General features: G+C 42.8%; 2 protein-coding genes across 5 annotated transcripts in view; one reads left to right on the forward strand and one right to left on the reverse strand.

The window, feature by feature from the left end:
• Window positions 1-2,739: 2,739 nt before the first annotated feature.
• On the forward strand, window positions 2,740-5,110 carry LOC121584595 (cytochrome c oxidase assembly factor 3 homolog, mitochondrial). Of its 4 annotated transcripts, none has more exons than XR_006003742.1 (3): window positions 2,740-3,005; window positions 3,561-3,805; window positions 5,013-5,110. XR_006003742.1 is itself a non-coding variant. In XM_041900583.1 (3 exons), the coding sequence occupies exons 1-2, from the start codon at window positions 2,807-2,809 to the stop codon at window positions 3,662-3,664; spliced, it is 303 nt and encodes a 100-aa protein (XP_041756517.1). In that variant the 5' UTR covers window positions 2,740-2,806; the 3' UTR covers window positions 3,665-3,702; window positions 5,013-5,110. The 4 variants fall into 4 exon arrangements, 2 of the variants coding, with proteins under 2 accessions (XP_041756517.1, XP_041756499.1); XR_006003743.1 differs by having other exon boundaries at window positions 3,561-3,797; XM_041900583.1 differs by having other exon boundaries at window positions 3,561-3,702.
• A 4,399-nt stretch (window positions 5,111-9,509) lies between these two features.
• The window catches only part of LOC121570186 (serine/threonine-protein kinase WNK4-like), a 116,133-nt gene continuing 107,385 nt past the window's right edge, over window positions 9,510-18,257 (reverse strand). The window contains exons 17-18 of the mRNA XM_045222339.1: window positions 10,106-10,697; window positions 9,510-9,879 (exon numbers count right to left, since the gene is read on the reverse strand). Coding sequence (XP_045078274.1) covers window positions 9,510-9,879; window positions 10,106-10,697 — 962 coding nt within the window. The remainder of the gene's footprint in view (window positions 9,880-10,105; window positions 10,698-18,257) is intronic.

Genomic DNA, 18,257 nt, shown 5'->3' on the forward strand with positions numbered 1-18,257 from the left:
ACATAATCTCTTGCACATCTAGCATTCCAGTGTTAATACTAATTGTAATTATTTTGCACTATAGCCTATTTATTGCCTTACCTCCATAACTTGCTACATTTGCACACACTGTATATATATTTTCTGTTGTATTTTTTGACAGTTTTTTTACCCCATATGTAACTCTGTTGTTTTTATCGCACTGCTTTGCTTTATCTTGGCCAGGTCGCAGTTGTAAATGAGAACTTGTTCTCAACTGGCTTACCTGGTTAAATAAAGGTGAAATAAAAATTAATAAAAATGTGTGCAATGTTTTGTGTGGCTGTAAGTAGTAGTACTTCTCCGTTTGTTTTAATATAGTCCCGATTTTCTAGAACCTGTTTGTTGTGTTACTTGTTTAGGGCATTTACCAGTGTTGCATTACTTTTTACAACTTTCTGATAGTCTCTCCATGTAATCATTGCTTGTTTGTGCCGCTCAGACCTTGCATGAATTGCAAATCACCCCTCTTTGTAAGTTGCCTTCTTCCAGTTGTTAAAACCCCATTTTCAATCAAATACAGTCTCTGAGACTTTGGGAGGGCTAAAATGCCTGCAGGCGTAACAAAACACAGAGTCTCTAATTTATTTGAATATTCAAGCCAGGGGTGGATGTGGTACCAGGCCGCCTTGAAGCTCCTCCTCCTGTCCCTTGGGTCCATGTTCATCACTGGCTGCACCGGTGAGTCCTCCCGGGATTTGCTGATATCTGTCGAAGAAAAAAAACTATAATTAAAAGTATCTATTTGGGTAATTTTAGACACATAGCCATCAGACAACTTCTGAAATCAATCTGATATCTATATCACAAGCCCAATAGCATGTTAAATGAGATCATTCATTTCAATCATTAACCAACACATTTCTATACACCATATAAACTGACTAATTGCACTGCTTTACAAGTAACCACAGATTTATTCAACATCATAAACCTGATGGTCCACTGCTTGTGGACGCACATGGCTCCTCTGTTGGTGTCTTATTCTCAGCCTCTATGTCCCCCTCAGCCTCAGTCTCTCCATCTGTCTCACTTTCCTGCTCTACTATGCCTTTACTCTCAGTCTCTCCAATGGACAAGTCTTCCTGCTCTCTCTCTCTGCTCTCTCTCTCTATCTGCTCCCTCTTGCTCTCTCCACACCTGAAATCTCTGTCTGATTTTCTGCCTTGTCTTTTCTTTGGAAGAAGGACATTAAGTCCTTTTTTCTCTTCATTTTGGTGAGAACTATAAAGCAAAAGCAATTAGGAACAAGCTTATTCATTCATTTACTTAAAATAACTGACTTGCTAGGTAGCTAGCTTTCATGTCTAATCTTTTAACGTTACAATACGTTTACTGAGTGTGGTTTGAGTAAAAGCACTCAGCACCATGCGTTTTTGATCAAATATTATATCCTTTTTCATATTGCCATACATTTTCGATGCCTGACTGTTAGAATTAGCTAAAAAACTAAACCATAAACAATGCAAATTAATACATAGCCCAGGATTCAAGCCAATTCATTAATTAATTCAGAAAGAAAGTAACAAACGGCCAGGTTAACATTAGCTGATCTAACATTACACCTCTAATGCATTTAATAGTTAACTATGTTACAAATACAACATATTAAACATTTTGCTCACCTCTCTTTATTTCCTTCTTCCTGCTATCCCACCTTGGTTTCTCCCAACCAGTGATAGATCTAGGGTTGTTTGAGAGGGTAAGAGATGTTGAGGAAGGAGTAGATTCAGTTGTAAGTGAACACAATACTATGCTTTTTTGAATATATTCACAGATGGATCTAAGGACCCTAAAACAGGGAGGACAGGAGCAGCTTTTAGTGTGCCTGAGTTTAAGGTGGCAGTGACGAAAAGAGCAAAATATCATTTATCTGTTTACACAATGGAGTTGCTGACCGTACTATTGGCTGCAGAGTGGGTGGAGGAGGTGTGGCCAGACAGGGTAGTCATCTGCTCTGACTCCTGTGCAGCACTGATGAGCTTAAATTCATGTGTGTCTCAGGGCAGACAGGATGTATTGTATGAGGTTTGCAGTGTTTGTATAGGGTGAAACAGATGGGGGTATTTGTGATGTTCCTCTGGGTACCAGCTCATGTGGGAGTAGAGGGGAATGAGGAAGTGGATATTATTGCCAAGCAGGCTCTTAAACATCCTAATGTTGAGATGGAATCAGTAAAGCAGAAGCCAAGGGATTAATAAGAACAGTGGTTAAAAATAAGTGGCAATAGTTGTGGAACAGGGAGAGTAAGGGAAGACATCTGTATAAGATCCAGGAAAAGGTGGGGGCAGGGAGGTCCTCAGGCCGAGAGAGAAGGGAGGAAAGTGTAGTCACCAGGGTGAGACTGGGACACACAAGGCTCAATAGTACATTGAAAGTCGTGGGGAAACATCCGACTGGGTGGTGTGCTCATTGTCAGGAGGAGATGGAGACAGTGGAACATGTTCTATTTCAGTGCCAGAAATATGTGAGAGAAAGGGAGTGATTATTATTAGATTTGAGGAGTAATGGGGTTAAAGAGCCAGGATTAAGTGAACTGCTGGGGAAATCTTCAGGGGATGTAGTATTTAATTATGTATTTAGTTTCCTTAGGTAGACGATATTATTGGGTAGGAATTAGACCTTCACTGTCTCTGGTCCACACTCCAGTCCAGTTGGTGGCGGTAATGGACTTTAAAGTTGGTTGCCAACCGCCAAATAAAACCTACAGAAGAAGAAAAAGTAGAAGGCAACGTCTGAGGGACCTATTTTAGTTTTGCACAAGCAGACCAGTCTGGTCGTCGGAAAAATGTATAACCAGAAACCGACGGTGGATCCTGAAGTCCCTTTTGCCAAGAGAATAGATCCAAACAAGGAGGATCTTACCAGGGACGAGTTCTACTTCATCAGACAAGTGGAGCTTGCGCAATGGAAGAAGAAATCTCAGCAACTGAGGGGCCGTAATATTGCAACAGGACTTGCAATCGGAGCCTTTGTATTGGGAATTTGTATCCTTGTCAAACAGTCACATAAGGTGAACTAGCTAGCTACGTAAGAGCTAACTTGCACTAACCGGCATTATATAGCAAGCCATGGTAACGTTTGCCATAGCTTAGCAGGTAAAGTCAACCAGTCATTCATTAAGGTCCTTGAAGCTGCAAGTCATTATAGAAATGTTATGAAATTCACGTTGTAATGGTGAAGAGCAGCATGACTTGTAGCAAGCGAGTTAGCTAATTGACTTAACCAAAATCTGGGTTTACAGGAGACGTTGAATATAGCGATTCTCCTTTAATCGAATCGCAATATTCAACTTTGGGTCGTCATATTCAGCGTCTCCTGTAAGCCCAGTTTCTGGTTCACTAATTGGCAAACTAGCTACCTAACTAGCTCTCCCAGCATGTCACGTTATTGTAAGCTGCTACAGTGAAAGCTGGTGATGATGAGTGTAAAACATGTCTGCCATAAATGTATGATGATGTTGAAAACGACTATAGATAGCTTTTTAGCCAGCACATCCCTTGCCTCTGTCAGCACATTTGCCTTGACTTTGCTCCTCCTAGATGCCTACACGTTTTACTCAGTGAAACAGGAGAAGATCATGGATGAGCTGGATGAGGAGGCCAAGTTCGCGAGGATGAGGGGGGCAAAGACAGGCACCAACTGACATGGCAATCAGATGACTTAGCTCAGATGGACTGTGTGGTGTGCCACCTATATTATCTCCTGAAGGGACTAATGCTGACGCATTGTCAACTTTCAAAGGCAGCATCTGACCCTGTTTTGCCCAGGATTTATAGGTTTTTATGTAATTGTGTTGCTGACATTGTGATTAAACATGCTTGTCAATAGAAGGAAAGATCTACTGTTCCCGATTTACTAATTCAGGATACCTGGGTGGTGTTTACTAAATGGAAGAAAATTGACTACTTGTAGTTGTTGTAGACTTATTTTTGTAGCGTTTCCTAAATGAACACGACCCTATTCTCCTTCCTCTTCTATTCTCCTTCCTCTTCTTCCCAACAAGTAGTCAGTCACTTGTGTAGAATTATTATTATTATTTTTTCTTTTCTTATAGGGGTAGCTTTAATATTGCAGATACATTGTAACTTCCATCAATGTAATTGTCTGCATCACTTCCAATCCCCCATGTTTTTTTTCTTCTCGCAAATATATACCGGTATATATACATACATACATATAATATACATATATATATTTCCCTTTATTACTTTCCAACCCCACCACCCCTTCCCTAATTGGAGTAAACTAGTGAACAACAATGCTTAGGCCTCTACTTCCAGCTTAAACATACTATATACATTTTATGGACATAGTCAATTGTACAATAATTATATTTTGTTTGTTTTTACTCCTGAACTTCATCAACCCTCAACCTATCCGATCATTTTCATGATGTCCATCTGGTTTGCTTCCAAATGCCATATCTTTCTAACTGTGCTCTTTCACAAAAGCTCTCAACCTATGTTCTTATTATGGACACAGTATGCTTTACATTAGTTATCTTGTTGTTATTAGTTGTACTCCTGAGTGGCGCAGTGGTCTAAGGCAGTGCATCGCAGTGCTAACTGTGCCACTAGAGATCCTGGTTCGAATCCAGGCTCTGTCGAAGCCGGCCGCGACCGGGAGACTCATGGGCGGCGCACAATTGGCCCAGCGTCGTCCAGGGTAGGGGAGGGAATGGCCGGCAGGGATGTAGCTCAGTTGATAGAGCATGGCGTTTGCAACGCCAGGGTTGTGGGTTCGATTCCCACGGGGGGCCAGTATAAAAAAAATATGTATTCACTAACTGTAAGTCGCTCTGGATAAGAGCGTCTGCTAAATGACGTAAATGTAAATGTAAAATTAGTTGTTATTAGTCCCGTCCTTCAGCTCCATTCAACACCTCCCATCTATTGCTTAACACCAACCATATTGGATTTCTATTTGCCATATATTTTTCAACTGTACTTTCACAAAAGTTCTGAACCCTTCTATTCTTATTGTTTCTACAGAATTATTGGTACTGCCCCCATTCGTGCTCAGCCCACTCCTGTACTCCCTGTTCAGCAACGAAAGCGTGGCCAAGCACGCCTCCAACTCAATCATCAAGTTTGCAGACGACACAACCGTAGTAGGCTTGATTACCAACAATGCTGAAACAGCCTACAGGGAGGCGGTGAGGGCTCTGGGAGTGTGGTGCCAGGAAAATAACCTCTCACTCAACATCAACAAAACAAAATAGATGATCGTGGACTTCAGGAAACAGCAGAGGGTGCACCCCCCTATCCACATCGACGGGACCGCAGTGGAGAAGGTGGAAAGCTTCAAGTTCCTTGGCGTACACATCACTGACAAACTGAAATGGTCCACCCACACAGACAGTGTGGTGAAGAAGGCGCAACAGAGCCTCTTCAACCTTAGGAGGCTGAAGAAATTTGTCTTTGCACCTAAAACCCTCACAAACTTTTACAGATGCAGAATTGAGAGCATCCTGTCGGGCTGTATCACCGCCTGGTACAGCAACTGCACCGCCCGCAAAGAAGCACATAATCAGATTGAAATATATTTATGTTGATAAAGGACTGAGTTGTAAATTTTTTATTATGTAGTTGTTTTTTTACAACACAAAAAATCACATCTTGATATAAGGTCAGTGTAATATTTCATAGGCTAAATGTCAGACATACTGATATTACCACAATAGTACTGAAGCAGAGAGGAACACTATCATAATTTCAACTATTTATTATGTCAATATGATTTACAGTGTATGATGTAGCCACCAAACCTACAGAGTAAAAATATCAAATAAGGCTTTGCAAGGGAAAGGCTGAGCATGGCAGGACGGCAGCTTTGCATATCAAAGCAATACAATCATACACAAATATTAGGATTGTAATCACATTTTCTTTAAATATATACATTTGTGGAAATCTTAGATGAGTATCATCTACAATATAATTCTGTATTGAACGGCATGGTTAATAAGGGCTCACAGTTCCATTTGTTATGGAGTCATTTTCTTCCCTATAAATATGCTACTTCATTTACCAAAAAGTGTGAAATTAGTGACTACTAAAGTAGAAGTTACTAAAGTGCAGAGGGTGTCTTGTTTATTACGCATTGCAGCATTGTTTGTTATCATTGTTCAATGTTGTGTACACATGAGATAAAAAAAAAAAAAAGGAGTAGCTAGTTAGTTTGTCTTAGGTATTCCTCATGTATAGACCTGTATCGTGCTTAGCTTCCTATGGTGTATAACCTTTTTATATTTCATTTGACCACATATCATAATGTGATATTCAGAAATATTCTGGAAAGACTGACACCTAAATGATCTCAGTGTTCTAGTTCTACCAATAGTAGTAGGTTGTATTCAGCAGTAGAAAACTACTTGTCTATAGTGTTGTATTTTATTGATAAATGCTCACTATCATGTATATAAGATACTGCCTAACGTTAGAAAACAATGTTCACATCTTTCTAAATGTCGACAACAGTTGTCCTTCATAAAGCTGTTGAATTAATCAGAAGTATTGCATCACTATTGTACATTGGAAAACTGGCAGAACTACAACAACATATCTGGACTTTCATAGTCACTCTAGAGGGCAGGAGTGAGCTTACAGTCAGCATCAACATCGACAGAATGCAAACAGACAGTCAAATGTGCAAAGAAAAGCGTGAATAATCTGAAACAGTCCAAATAAAAACTGGCTGCGACTGTCAGATAAGCAGGAAAATATTGATCAACTGCCCCAGCCTTGATCCCATGATCCCAATATTGAAGCTGGAACAACCCTTACTGCTTTGTGGCTACAAGGCAGGACTATAGCTGATCACTAAGGCTCTATGTACAACTATCACACATGTTCTCCCTAGCATTGCATAGTATGAGGAATGATGGTGCACTACTTGAGCTGGTACTGTTGTGAGCCTTTTATACTCATTAGCTGAGGTTTAAGCAGTTTGGAAAGGTTTGACCATCTCACTTTAAACACTGTTCTGGTGGCGTCCTATTGAACCATTCTCTCTGGCAGAGCTTCTCTCTGGGGTGACTGACAGCAGATGACCGAGGTTGACAGAGGCTCAGTGACCTATGATGAACCCTGTGACCTCTGATTAACCCTGTGACCTCTGATTACCTGTGTGACCTTTGATTAACCCTGTGACCATTGGATCAGCAGAGGAGCTTCCTGGTTTCTGGGGGGCCTAGTTTACTCTCTCCTCCAGTGGGGGGCCAGATAAAGGGTTTAGATGTGATGTTCCTTCCTCCAGCAGGATGGACATGATCACTGCAGTCACTCTTCAGATGAGGTAGTCTGGGTTTATTCTACAGCAAGCATGGCTCAAGATTCTTACTGGTGAGAGAGGAGACAAGGAGAAGCAATGATTAGATGTGTAGAGTATTGAGATGTAGTGGATAATCTTTCACCTTCTGTCTTCTAGATAAACTTAGATTTCGGATAGAAGGATAAATCCAATACATACTCTATACAGTAGCTGTCTGAAATCTGGCTTGTCTACTTACTAAAACTGCATACTGTGTACTAATCACACTACATACAATTTAGAATATACTGTTTAGTAAAAACGTATGCAGTAAGCAACAAATATCAACATACTAGGCTCACCCATACCGAGAGTGTCATCTAATGAGCAATTGTGTTGTTTCCTGCCATTTGTTCATTTTGGTATAGCTTGTCCCCTGTTATCTGATTATCAGATTTTGTCAAACACACTTTGGTCTGAAAAGACGATTCTCTTCCTCAATAGTGTGCAGCGAATTCTACTACAGTGAGGGAAAAAAGTATTTGATCCCCTGCTGATTTTGTATGTTTGCCCACTGACAAAGACATGATCAGTCTATAATTTTAATGGTAGGTTTATTTGAACAGTGAGAGACAGAATATCAACAAAAAAATCCAGAAAAACGCATGTCAAAAATGTTATAAATTGATTTGCATTTTAATGAGGGAAATAAGTATTTGACCCCTCTGCAAAACATGACTTAGTACTTGGTGGCAAAACCCTTGTTGGCAATCACAGAGGTCAGACGTTTCTTGTAGTTGGCCACCAGGTTTGTACACATCTCAGGAGGGATTTTGTTCCACTCCTCTTTGCAGATCTTCTCCAAGTCATTAAGGTTTCGAGGCTGACGTTTGGCAACTCGAACCTTCAGCTCCCTCCACAGATTTTCTATGGGATTAAGGTCTGGAGACTGGCTAGGCCACTCCAGGACCTTAATGTGCTTCTTCTTGAGCCACTCCTTTGTTGCCTTGGCCGTGTGTTTTGGGTCATTATCATGCTGGAATACCCATCCACGACCCATTTTCAATGCCCTGGCTGAGGGAAGGTGGTTCTCACCCAGGATTTGACGGTACATGGCCCCGTCCATCGTCCCTTTGATGCGGTGAAGTTGTCCTGTCCCCTTAGCAGAAAAACACCCCCAAAGCATAATATTTCCACCTCCATGTTTGACGGTGGGGATGGTGTTCTAGGGGTCATAAGCAGCATTCCTCCTCCTCCAAACACGGCGAATTGAGTTGATGCCAAAGAGCTCGATTTTGGTCTCATCTGACCACAACACTTTCACCCAGTTCTCCTCTGAATCATTCAGATGTTCATTGGCAAACTTCAGACGGCCCTGTATATGTGCTTTATTGAGCAGGGGGACCTTGCGGGCGCTGCAGGATTTCAGTCCTTCACGGCATAGTGTGTTACCAATTGTTTTCTTCGTGACTATGGTCCCAGCTGCCTTGAGATCATTGACAAGATCCTCCCGTGTACTTCTGGGCTGATTCCTCACCGTTCTCATGATCATTGCAACTCCACGAGGTGAGATCTTGCATGGAGCCCCAGGCCGAGGGAGATTGACAGTTCTTTTGTGTTTCTTCCATTTGCGAATAATCGCACCAACTGTTGTCACCTACTCACCAAGCTGCTTGGCAATGTTCTTGTAGCCCATTCCAGCATTGTGTAGGTCTACAATCTTGTCCCTGACATCATTGGAGAGCTCTTTGGTCTTGGCCATGGTGGAGAGTTTGGAATCTGATTGATTGATTGCTTCTGTGGACAGGTGTCTTTTATACAGGTAACAAGCTGAGATTAGGAGCACTCCCTTTAAGAGTGTGCTCCTAATCTCAGCTCGTTACCTGTATAAAAGACACCTGGGAGCCAGAAATCTTTCTGATTGAGAGGGGGTCAAATACTTATTTCCCTCATTAAAATGCAAATCAATTTATAACATTTTTGACATGCATTTTTCTGGATTTTTTCGTTGTTATTCTGTCTCTCACTGTTCAAATAAATCTACCATTAAAATTATAGACTGATCATTTCGTTGTCAGTGGGCAAACGTACAAAATCAGCAGGGGATCAAATACTTTTTTCCCTCACTATAGATGAAAAGCCAAAATGAGTATGACATCCTGGCATTTAAAGAATGCAACATTTTAAAAAAATGTCACACACTAAAACGTTGCATTTTCGCATTCCCAATCATTCTACTATTTAGAACGCAAGTAGAAGTATTCGGACCTGGCCACTGTAAGGACAATGTGGAAACCCACCATTCTACTGACATCAGAGGCAAAAGTCACCCCTTTAGAGGGCTTCTCCAGAGAGCTGTTACTGCTGCTGCCACCCAGAGAGTTCCTCCTAATGATACCTTGGAGGGGGAGCATGTCCAGGCGCTGCAGGCTGTTTCTGCGGGAGGAGGAGACGTAACTCCTTTCCTTAGAGCGGCGGCGCTGGCGACTGGACAGCATGGCGGCAGGAGAGACAATCCCCGCAGGGGGAACCTTCCCCATCCTCTCATACAGCTCTTCAATCTCCCTCTTCTGTGTGGCCTGGAGACTCTGCACCTCCGCCATGTGTCTGACAAGAGAGAGAGAGAGAGAGAGAGTGAGAGAGAGAGAGAGTGAGAGAGAGAGAGGCAGAGAGAGAGAGAAACAGCTAAGGACTCTGAGGAGGACGTTTAAGTGCTTTGGAATAGTTGAGAATCAAGTTGAGTTCAAAGTAATCAAACTTCGATTAAAACCCAAACCGATCTAGAATAAAAATGGGTGAATGACTAAAGAGATGCTGAAGGTGAAACACTCACTTCTCCCTCATCTCCTGCAGCTCCTCCCACATGTCCTCGCTCTCTGAGTCGTCACTGCTCAGGTACGTGAAGTTACGGCTGTAGCTCAGCCACAGGGCCGAGTTGTAGGTGGGGCTCCCTGCCCCTCCCTCCCACAGGCCACGCCCCTCTGAGTCCATGACGGACAGGCCGCTGTCTGCAGACATATCCATCAGGCTGCACGCTCTCCTCCTCCTCCTCCTCCTCACTGTCTGCTGTGCTTCCTCCTCCTCCGCTTCTTCCTTCTCCTGCACCTCCTCATCTTCATCCCTCTGTTCATCCTCCTCCTCTTCCTGCTGCTGCTCCTTGGTCTCGGCCCACCCTACTTGGACCTCCCGGTCCTCCCCCATAGTAAGTTGTCGGTGTGGGGGGGAGAGAGTGAGGGAGGTGTTCAGGCTGGTCTCTGACCCCCCCTGCTCCTGCTCCTCTGTGCTGCTCTTGGAGGTGGGGGTGCTGCCCACTGACATGGGCCTGGTGGGGTTAGAGCCCTGTCCACCTGGTACAGCAGTCACAGGGATCTCCATGCTAGGGGAGACCTGGAAACGGCCCACAGTGACAACAGCAGGCGGGGGATCTGTGGGGTGGAGGGGGTTTATGATGAATATCAATACAGTGATAATAATTCATTTTCACAATCTGCTGTTTGTGTTACATTCTGTTCCAGTAGTTGATATTATTTTCCACTGATATTGACTCATGTACACTCAAATTGATTACAATGCTTTAGGCCGGGATTCAATCCGATTGCCCCTTTTTGTCTATGTACCGCTTAAAGGCAATGTTTCCACATTCGCGGAGACTGCATTCATGGTAAACGCTGCATATGTCGGCTCAATCTGAAATTTACGTGGACAGTGATCGGATAGAACCCTGGCCTTAGTTTCATAACATTCTGTCAAAAAACAAATCCAACTGCCATATCTACTGCCAAAATCTGGCGGTGGTGGAAGAGGTGAGAAGGAATCAGAGCTAGCTGAGGTTTGGCACTAGGTGGCACTCTACTCTACTGGCTTGGAAAGCAGCTTTTCTCTGCTTAATGCGGCCCTGGGACTTCTCAAACAGAGCCTGTTCTGTCTGTCTGTTGAGTGGGGCGGGCCTTTTTGGGTTGGGTCGCTCGGGGACCGGAACAGGGCGGGGTGGGGGTATAAACACAGACAGGTGGGGAGGATATGGGAGGAGAGGCCTGTAGCGAGTGTGGAAGCCTTCTAATTGGTCAGTTCTGCTGGACAAAGCTTCTAATAGGTCAATACTGGTAGGCAGGGCTTTAATCACGCCTACATATTGGTCCCTTATTCAATGATCCCGAGGCACTGCTAGTGCTAATAGGTGATATTGTCACCAAACACCGACGTGGGCAGGATAAAACAGAAAACAGAACAGAAAACAAGGGGAAGGGCAAATTGGCCCAAACACAGTCATTACCCAGATAGCACATTTGGTTCCTTTAAAGGTTTCCTATACGTTTTATTAATGCTCTGATAATGGAAATTATAGGTTATTTTGAGTTAAAAAAATTAAATTAAAACTTCCTTAAAACTTTCACTGAATGTTTCAATAACCCTTTTAATAACACTGCTAGCTTATTTTGGGTTTACTTTTTGAACTCCAAGCACAGATAGGACACATGGAATTTAATTTCCTTAGGCATTAATAAATTGCATGGTTTTATTTGAAGCGAGTAAGCAGACATCTCAGAGCATGAGGAAAATCCTTTGCAGTGGTTTTAGTGAAGGTACTGTAAATGATGCAAACTAGCCATTATGAAATGCACTAATTAAATATAACCTCTGCGTTCTCCATCTCGCTAGCTAGATAGCTTTACAGTGCCTTCAGAAAGTAGTCATACCCCTTGACTTATTCCAAATTTTGTTGTATTACAGCCTGAAATCAAAATGAATTAAATAGATTTTTCCCCTCACCCATCTACACACAATACCCCACACAATACCATTTTCAGGTCTTGCCATAGATTTCCAAGTAGATTTATGTAAAAACTGTAACTCGGCCACTCAGAAACATTCACTGTCTTCTTGGTAAGCAACTCCAGTGTAGATTTGGCCTTCTGTTTTAGGTTATCGTCCTGCTGAAGGGTGAATTCATCTCCCAGTGTCTGGTGGAAAGCAGACTGAACCAGGTTTTCCTCTAGGATTCTGCCTGTGCTTAGCTCCATTCCATTAATTATTTATCCTGAAAAACTCCCCAGTCCTTAACGATTACAAGCATACCCATAACATGATGCAGCCACCACTATGCTTGAAAATATGGAGAGTGGTACTCAGTAATGTGTTGTATTGTACTTGCCCCAAACATAACACTTTGTATTCAGGACAAAAAGTGAATTGCTTTGTCACGTCTTTTGCAGTATTACTTTAGTGCCTTGTTGTAAACAGGATGCATGTATGTTTTTTGTGTGTTTTTTTGTACAGGCTTCCTTCTTTTCACTCCATAAATTAGGTTAGTATTGTGGAGTAACTACTATTTTGTTGATCCATCCTCAGTTTTGTCCTATCACAGCTGTTAAACTCTGTAACTGTTTTAAAGTCACCATTGGCCTCATGGTGAAATCTCAGAGCGGTTTCCTTCCACTCCGGCAACTGAGTTAGGAAGGACGCCTGTATCTTTGTTGTGACTGGGTGTATTGATACAGCATCCAAAGTGTAATTAATAACCACACCATGCTCAAAGGGATATTCAATGTCTATTTTTTTCATTTTTACCCTTCTACCAATAGGTGCCCTTTTTTGCGAGGCATTTGCAAACCTCCCTGGTCTTTGTGGTTGAATCTGTGTTTGAAATTCACTGCTCGACTGAGGGAACTTACAGATAATTGTATGTGTGGGGTACAGAGATAAGGTAGTCATTCAAAAAACATGTTAAACACAATTATTGCACACAGAGTGAGTCCATGCAACTTATTATGACTTGTTAAGCACATTTTTACTCCTGAACTTATTTAGGCTTGCCATAACAAAGGGGTTGAATACTTATTGACTCAAGATATTTTCAGCTTTTCATTTTTAATAAATTAGTAAACAATTTGAAAAATATAATTCCACTTTGACATAATGGGGACATTATGGGGTATTATGGGGTATGCCATTTTAAATTATGACTATAACACAACAATATGTGGAAAAAGTCCAGGTGTGTGAATACTTTCTGAAGGAACTGTATGTCTGGTGGGGATGTTGATGCTAGGGCAACAAACAGACAGGGCCATGATGTCACCGGATAAGGCAGCGACGTGCTTCCCTGTTACAAAGAGATGAATAGAGATCATTACATGGAAATAACCATTTTGCATGGACATTGCCATTGAGAGCTTCCACCATTTTAAAGTAGTCAACTGGGTGGGGATTCCTATGGGTTGGGAGTAATCAGCCAATGATCAGAGCATTGTATTCTTCTTTAAATTGGTTTGCCTAGTTTGTAAATGGCTTTGAGCTCTATTACCGACATCTAGTGGCCACAATAAATGAATGCCACACAAGGTTTTGTTCAAGACTCCAGCACTGCAGGTGGAGGTAAATCACCAATATTAGCTATATACTTTTTTCAAACATCAGACAGCCTCAATGGCACTGTCCATGCTGTCACAGACGTAGGTTGTACAGATGAGACGTGTATGCTGGAACACTGAGGAAGTTTGACTAAGTGCACCCGGACGTGCTATGGCCGTGACGTGAACGGGCAAAAGTGGTGAGGTAGGAGCACCCTTTTCAAATCAAACAGTAATCTGCACCACTTGGTCATGTTGTCAACAAGGCAGCATGATGCATCTTTTTGCCCAAAGTTTAGAAGAGAAAAAACTTAACTAATTTACCATGGATTTTATTTTATTTTATTTAGTTTTGGACTCAAAGTTAATAGTTTTAGTATAGTTTTAGTTTTTCAAACAGGTTTCTTAATTATTTTATTGCAGTTTACTAAATCGTTTTTTCATGATGAGTTTTTGTTTTAGTTTCAGGTTTAGTTTACTATAATAACCTCTGAACTTTACTGGAAAGTTTCTGAACGTTCTGAGAACATGACTTTAAATAGAACCATGTAGAAAACGTACTGAAATTCCCACAGAAGAACGTTGTTTGTTAATGTTTTCTGAACTATTTGAAAACATTCCCAATATCAAACCAGTTGGAGAACATTCCTACATTACCAACATTTTTATTAAATGTAACCATGTTTGAACTTTTAGGAAATGTTCTGTTAAAGTAATGAAATACAAAGAAAATACAGTGGGGGAAAAAAGTATTTAGTCAGCCACCAATTGTGCAAGTTCTCCCACTTAAAAAGATGAGAGAGGCCTGTAATTTTCATCATAGGTACACGTCAACTATGACAGACAAATTGAGAAAAAAAAATCCTGAAAATCACATTGTAGGATTTTTAATGAATTTATTTGCAAATTATGTTGAAAATAAGTATTTGGTCACCTACAAACAAGCAAGATTTCTGGCTCTCACAGACCTGTAACTTCTTCTTTAAGAGGCTCCTCTGTCCTCCACTCGTTACCTGTATTAATGGCACCTGTTTGAACTTGTTATCAGTATAAAAGACACCTGTCCACAACCTCAAACAGTCACACTCCAAACTCCACTATGGCCAAGACCAAAGAGCTGTCAAAGGACACCAGAAACAAAATTGTAGACCTGCACCAGGCTGGGAAGACTGAATCTGCAATAGGTAAGCAGCTTGGTTTGAAGAAATCAACTGTGGGAGCAATTATTAGGAAATGGAAGACATATAAGACCACTGATAATCTCCCTCGATCTGGGGCTCCACACAAGATCTCACCCCGTGGGGTCAAAATGATCACAAGAACGGTGAGCAAAAATCCCAGAACCACACAGGGGGACCTAGTGAATGACCTGCAGAGAGCTGGGACCAAAGTAACAAAGCCTACCATCAGTAACACACAACGGCGCCAGGGACTCAAATCCTGCAGTGCCAGACGTGTCCCCCTGCTTAAGCCAGTACATGTCCAGGCCCGTCTGAAGTTTGCTAGAGTGCATTTGGATGATCCAGAAGAGGATTGGGAGAATGTCAGATGAAACCAAAATATAACTTTTTGGTAAAAACTCAACTCGTCGTGTTTGGAGGACAAAGAATGCTGAGTTGCATCCAAAGAACACCATACCTACTGTGAAGCATGGGGGTGGAAACATCATGCTTTGGGGCTGTTTTTCTGCAAAGGGACCAGGACGACTGATCCGTGTAAAGGAAAGAATGAATGGGGCCATGTATCGTGAGATTTTGAGTGAAAACCTCCTTCCATCAGCAAGGGCATTGAAGATGAAACGTGGCTGGGTCTTTCAGCATGACAATGATCCCAAACACACCGCCCGGGCAACGAAGGAGTGGCTTCGTAAGAAGCATTTCAAGGTCCTGGAGTGGCCTAGCCAGTCTCCAGATCTCAACCCCATAGAAAATCTTTGGAGGGAGTTGAAAGTCTGTGTTGCCCAGCGACAGCCCCAAAACATCACTGCTCTAGAGGAGATCTGCATGGAGGAATGGGCCAAAATACCAGCAACAGTGTGTGAAAACCTTGTGAAGACTTACAGAAAACGTTTGACCTGTGTCATTGCCAACAAAGGGTATATAACAAAGTATTGAGAAACTTTTGTTATTGACCAAATACTTATTTTACACCATAATTTGCTAATAAATTCATTAAAAATCCTACAATGTGATTTTCTGGAAAAAAAAATCTCATTTTGTCTGTCATAGTTGACGTGTACCTATGATGAAAATTACAGGCCTCTCTCATCTTTTTAAGTGGGAGAACTTGCACAACTGGTGGCTGACTAAATACTTTTTTCCCCACTGTATATGGACAAGCAATGACAGAGTGGCATAGACTAAGATACAGAAGAATATTATAGAATATATACATATGAGATGAGTAGTGCAAGATATGTAAACATTATTAAAGTGACTAGTGTTCCATTTCTTAAAGTGGCCAGCGATTTCAATAGGCAGCAGCAGCCTCTAATGTGCTAGTGGCGGCTATTTAACAGTCTGATGGCCTTGAGATAGAAGCTGTTTTTCATTCTCTCGGTCCTAGCTTTGATGCACCTGTACTGACCTCGCCTTCTGGATGATAGCGGGGTGAACAGGCAGTGGCTTGGGTGGTTGATGTCCTTGATGATCTTTTTGGCCTTCCTGTGACATCGGGTGCTGTATGTGTCTTGGAGGGCGGGTAGTTTGCCCCCGGTAATGCGTTCGGCAGACCGCACCACCCTCTGGAGAGCCCTGCGGTTGTGGGCGGTGCAGTTGCCGTACCAGGCGGTGATACAGCCCGACAGGATGCTCTCAATTGTGCATCTGTAAAAGTTTGTGAGGGTTTTAGGTGATAAGCCAAATTTCTTCAGCCTCCTGAGGTTGAAGAGGCTCTGTTTTGCCTTCTTCACCACACTGTCTGCGTGGGTGGACCATTTCAGTTTGTCAGTGATGTGTACGCCTAGGAACTTGAAGCTTTCCACTTTCTCCACTGCGGTCCTGTCGATGTGGATAGGGGGGTGCACCCTCTGCTGTTTCCTGAAGTCCACGATTATCTCCTTTGTTTTGTTGATGTTGAGTGAGAGGTTATTTTCCTGTCACCACACTCCCAGAGCCATCACCTCCTCCCTGTATGCGGTCTCGTCATTGTTGGTAATCAAGCCTACTACTGTTGTGTCGTCTGCAAACTTGATGATTGAGTTGGAGGCGTGCTTGGCCACGCAGTCAGTGGTGAACAGGGAGTACAGGAGGGGGCTGAGCACGCACCCTTGTGGGGCCCCAGTGTTGAGGATCAGCGAAGTGGAGATGTGTTTCTTACCTTCACCACCTGGGGGCGGCCCGTCAGGAAGTCCAGGACCCAGTTGCACAGGGCGGGGTTCAGACCCAGGGCCTCGAGCTTAATGATGAGCTTGGAGGGTACTATGGTGTTGAATGCTGAGCTATAGTCAATGAACAGCATTCTTACATAGGTATTCCTCTTGTGCAGATGGGATAGGGCAGTGTGCAGTGTGATGGCAATTGCATCGTCTGTGGATCTATTGGGGCGGTAAGCAAATTGAAGTGGGTCTAGGGTGACAGGTAAGGTAGAGGTGATATGATCCTTGACTAGTCTCTCAAAGCACTTCATGATGACAGAGGTGAGTGCTACAGGGCGATAGTCATTTAGTTCAGTTACCTTTGCTTTCTTGGGTACAGGAACAATGGTGGCCATCTTGAAGCATGTGGGAACAGCAGACTGGGAAAGGGAGATATTGAATATGTCCATGAACACACCAGCCAGCTGGTCTGCGCATGCTCTGAGGACGCGGCTAGGGATGCCGTCTGGGCCGGCAGCCTTGCGGGGGTTAACATGCTTAAATGTCTTAATCACGTCGGCCACGGAGAAAGAGAGGCCACAGTCCTTGGTAGTGGGCCTCGTCAGTGGCACTGTGTTATCCTCAAAGCAGCGAAGAAGGTGTTTAGCTTGTCTGGAAGCGAGACGTCGGTGTCGGCGACGTGGCTGGTTTTCTTTTTGTAGTCCGTGATTGTCTGTAGACCCTGCCACATACGTCTCATGTCTGAGCCGTTGAATTGCGACTCCACTTTGTCTCTATACTTATGTTTTGCCAGTTTAATTGCCTTGCGGAGTGTGTAGCTACACTGTTTGTATTCTGCCATATTCCCAGTCACCATGCCATGGTTGAATGTGGTGGTTCGCGCTTTCAGATTTGCGCGAATGCTGCTGTCTATCCACGGTTTCTGGTTAGGGTAGGTTTTAATAGTCACAGTGGGCACAACATCACCTATACACTTCCTGATAAATTCCGTCACCGTTTCAGTGTATATGTAAAAAATATGAATAGTCCTTAACACGGGTACTTCCTGTTTGAGTTTCTGCCTATAGGAAGGGAGAAGCAAAATGGAGTCGTGGTCAGATTTAATAATAATAATATGGCATTTAGCAGACGCTTTTATCCAAAGCGACTTACAGTCATGCGTGCATAATTTTTTTTTTTGTGTATGGGTGGTCCCGGGGATCGAACCCACTACCTTAGCGTTACAAGCGCCATGCTCTACCAGCTGAGCTACAGAGGACCACAGGACCTAGACCTCAGATTTGCCGAAAGGAGGGCGGGGGAGGGCCTCAAATTTGCTT

This window comes from Coregonus clupeaformis, chromosome 1, assembly GCF_020615455.1.
Source record: "Coregonus clupeaformis isolate EN_2021a chromosome 1, ASM2061545v1, whole genome shotgun sequence".
Lineage (NCBI taxonomy): Eukaryota > Metazoa > Chordata > Actinopteri > Salmoniformes > Salmonidae > Coregonus > Coregonus clupeaformis.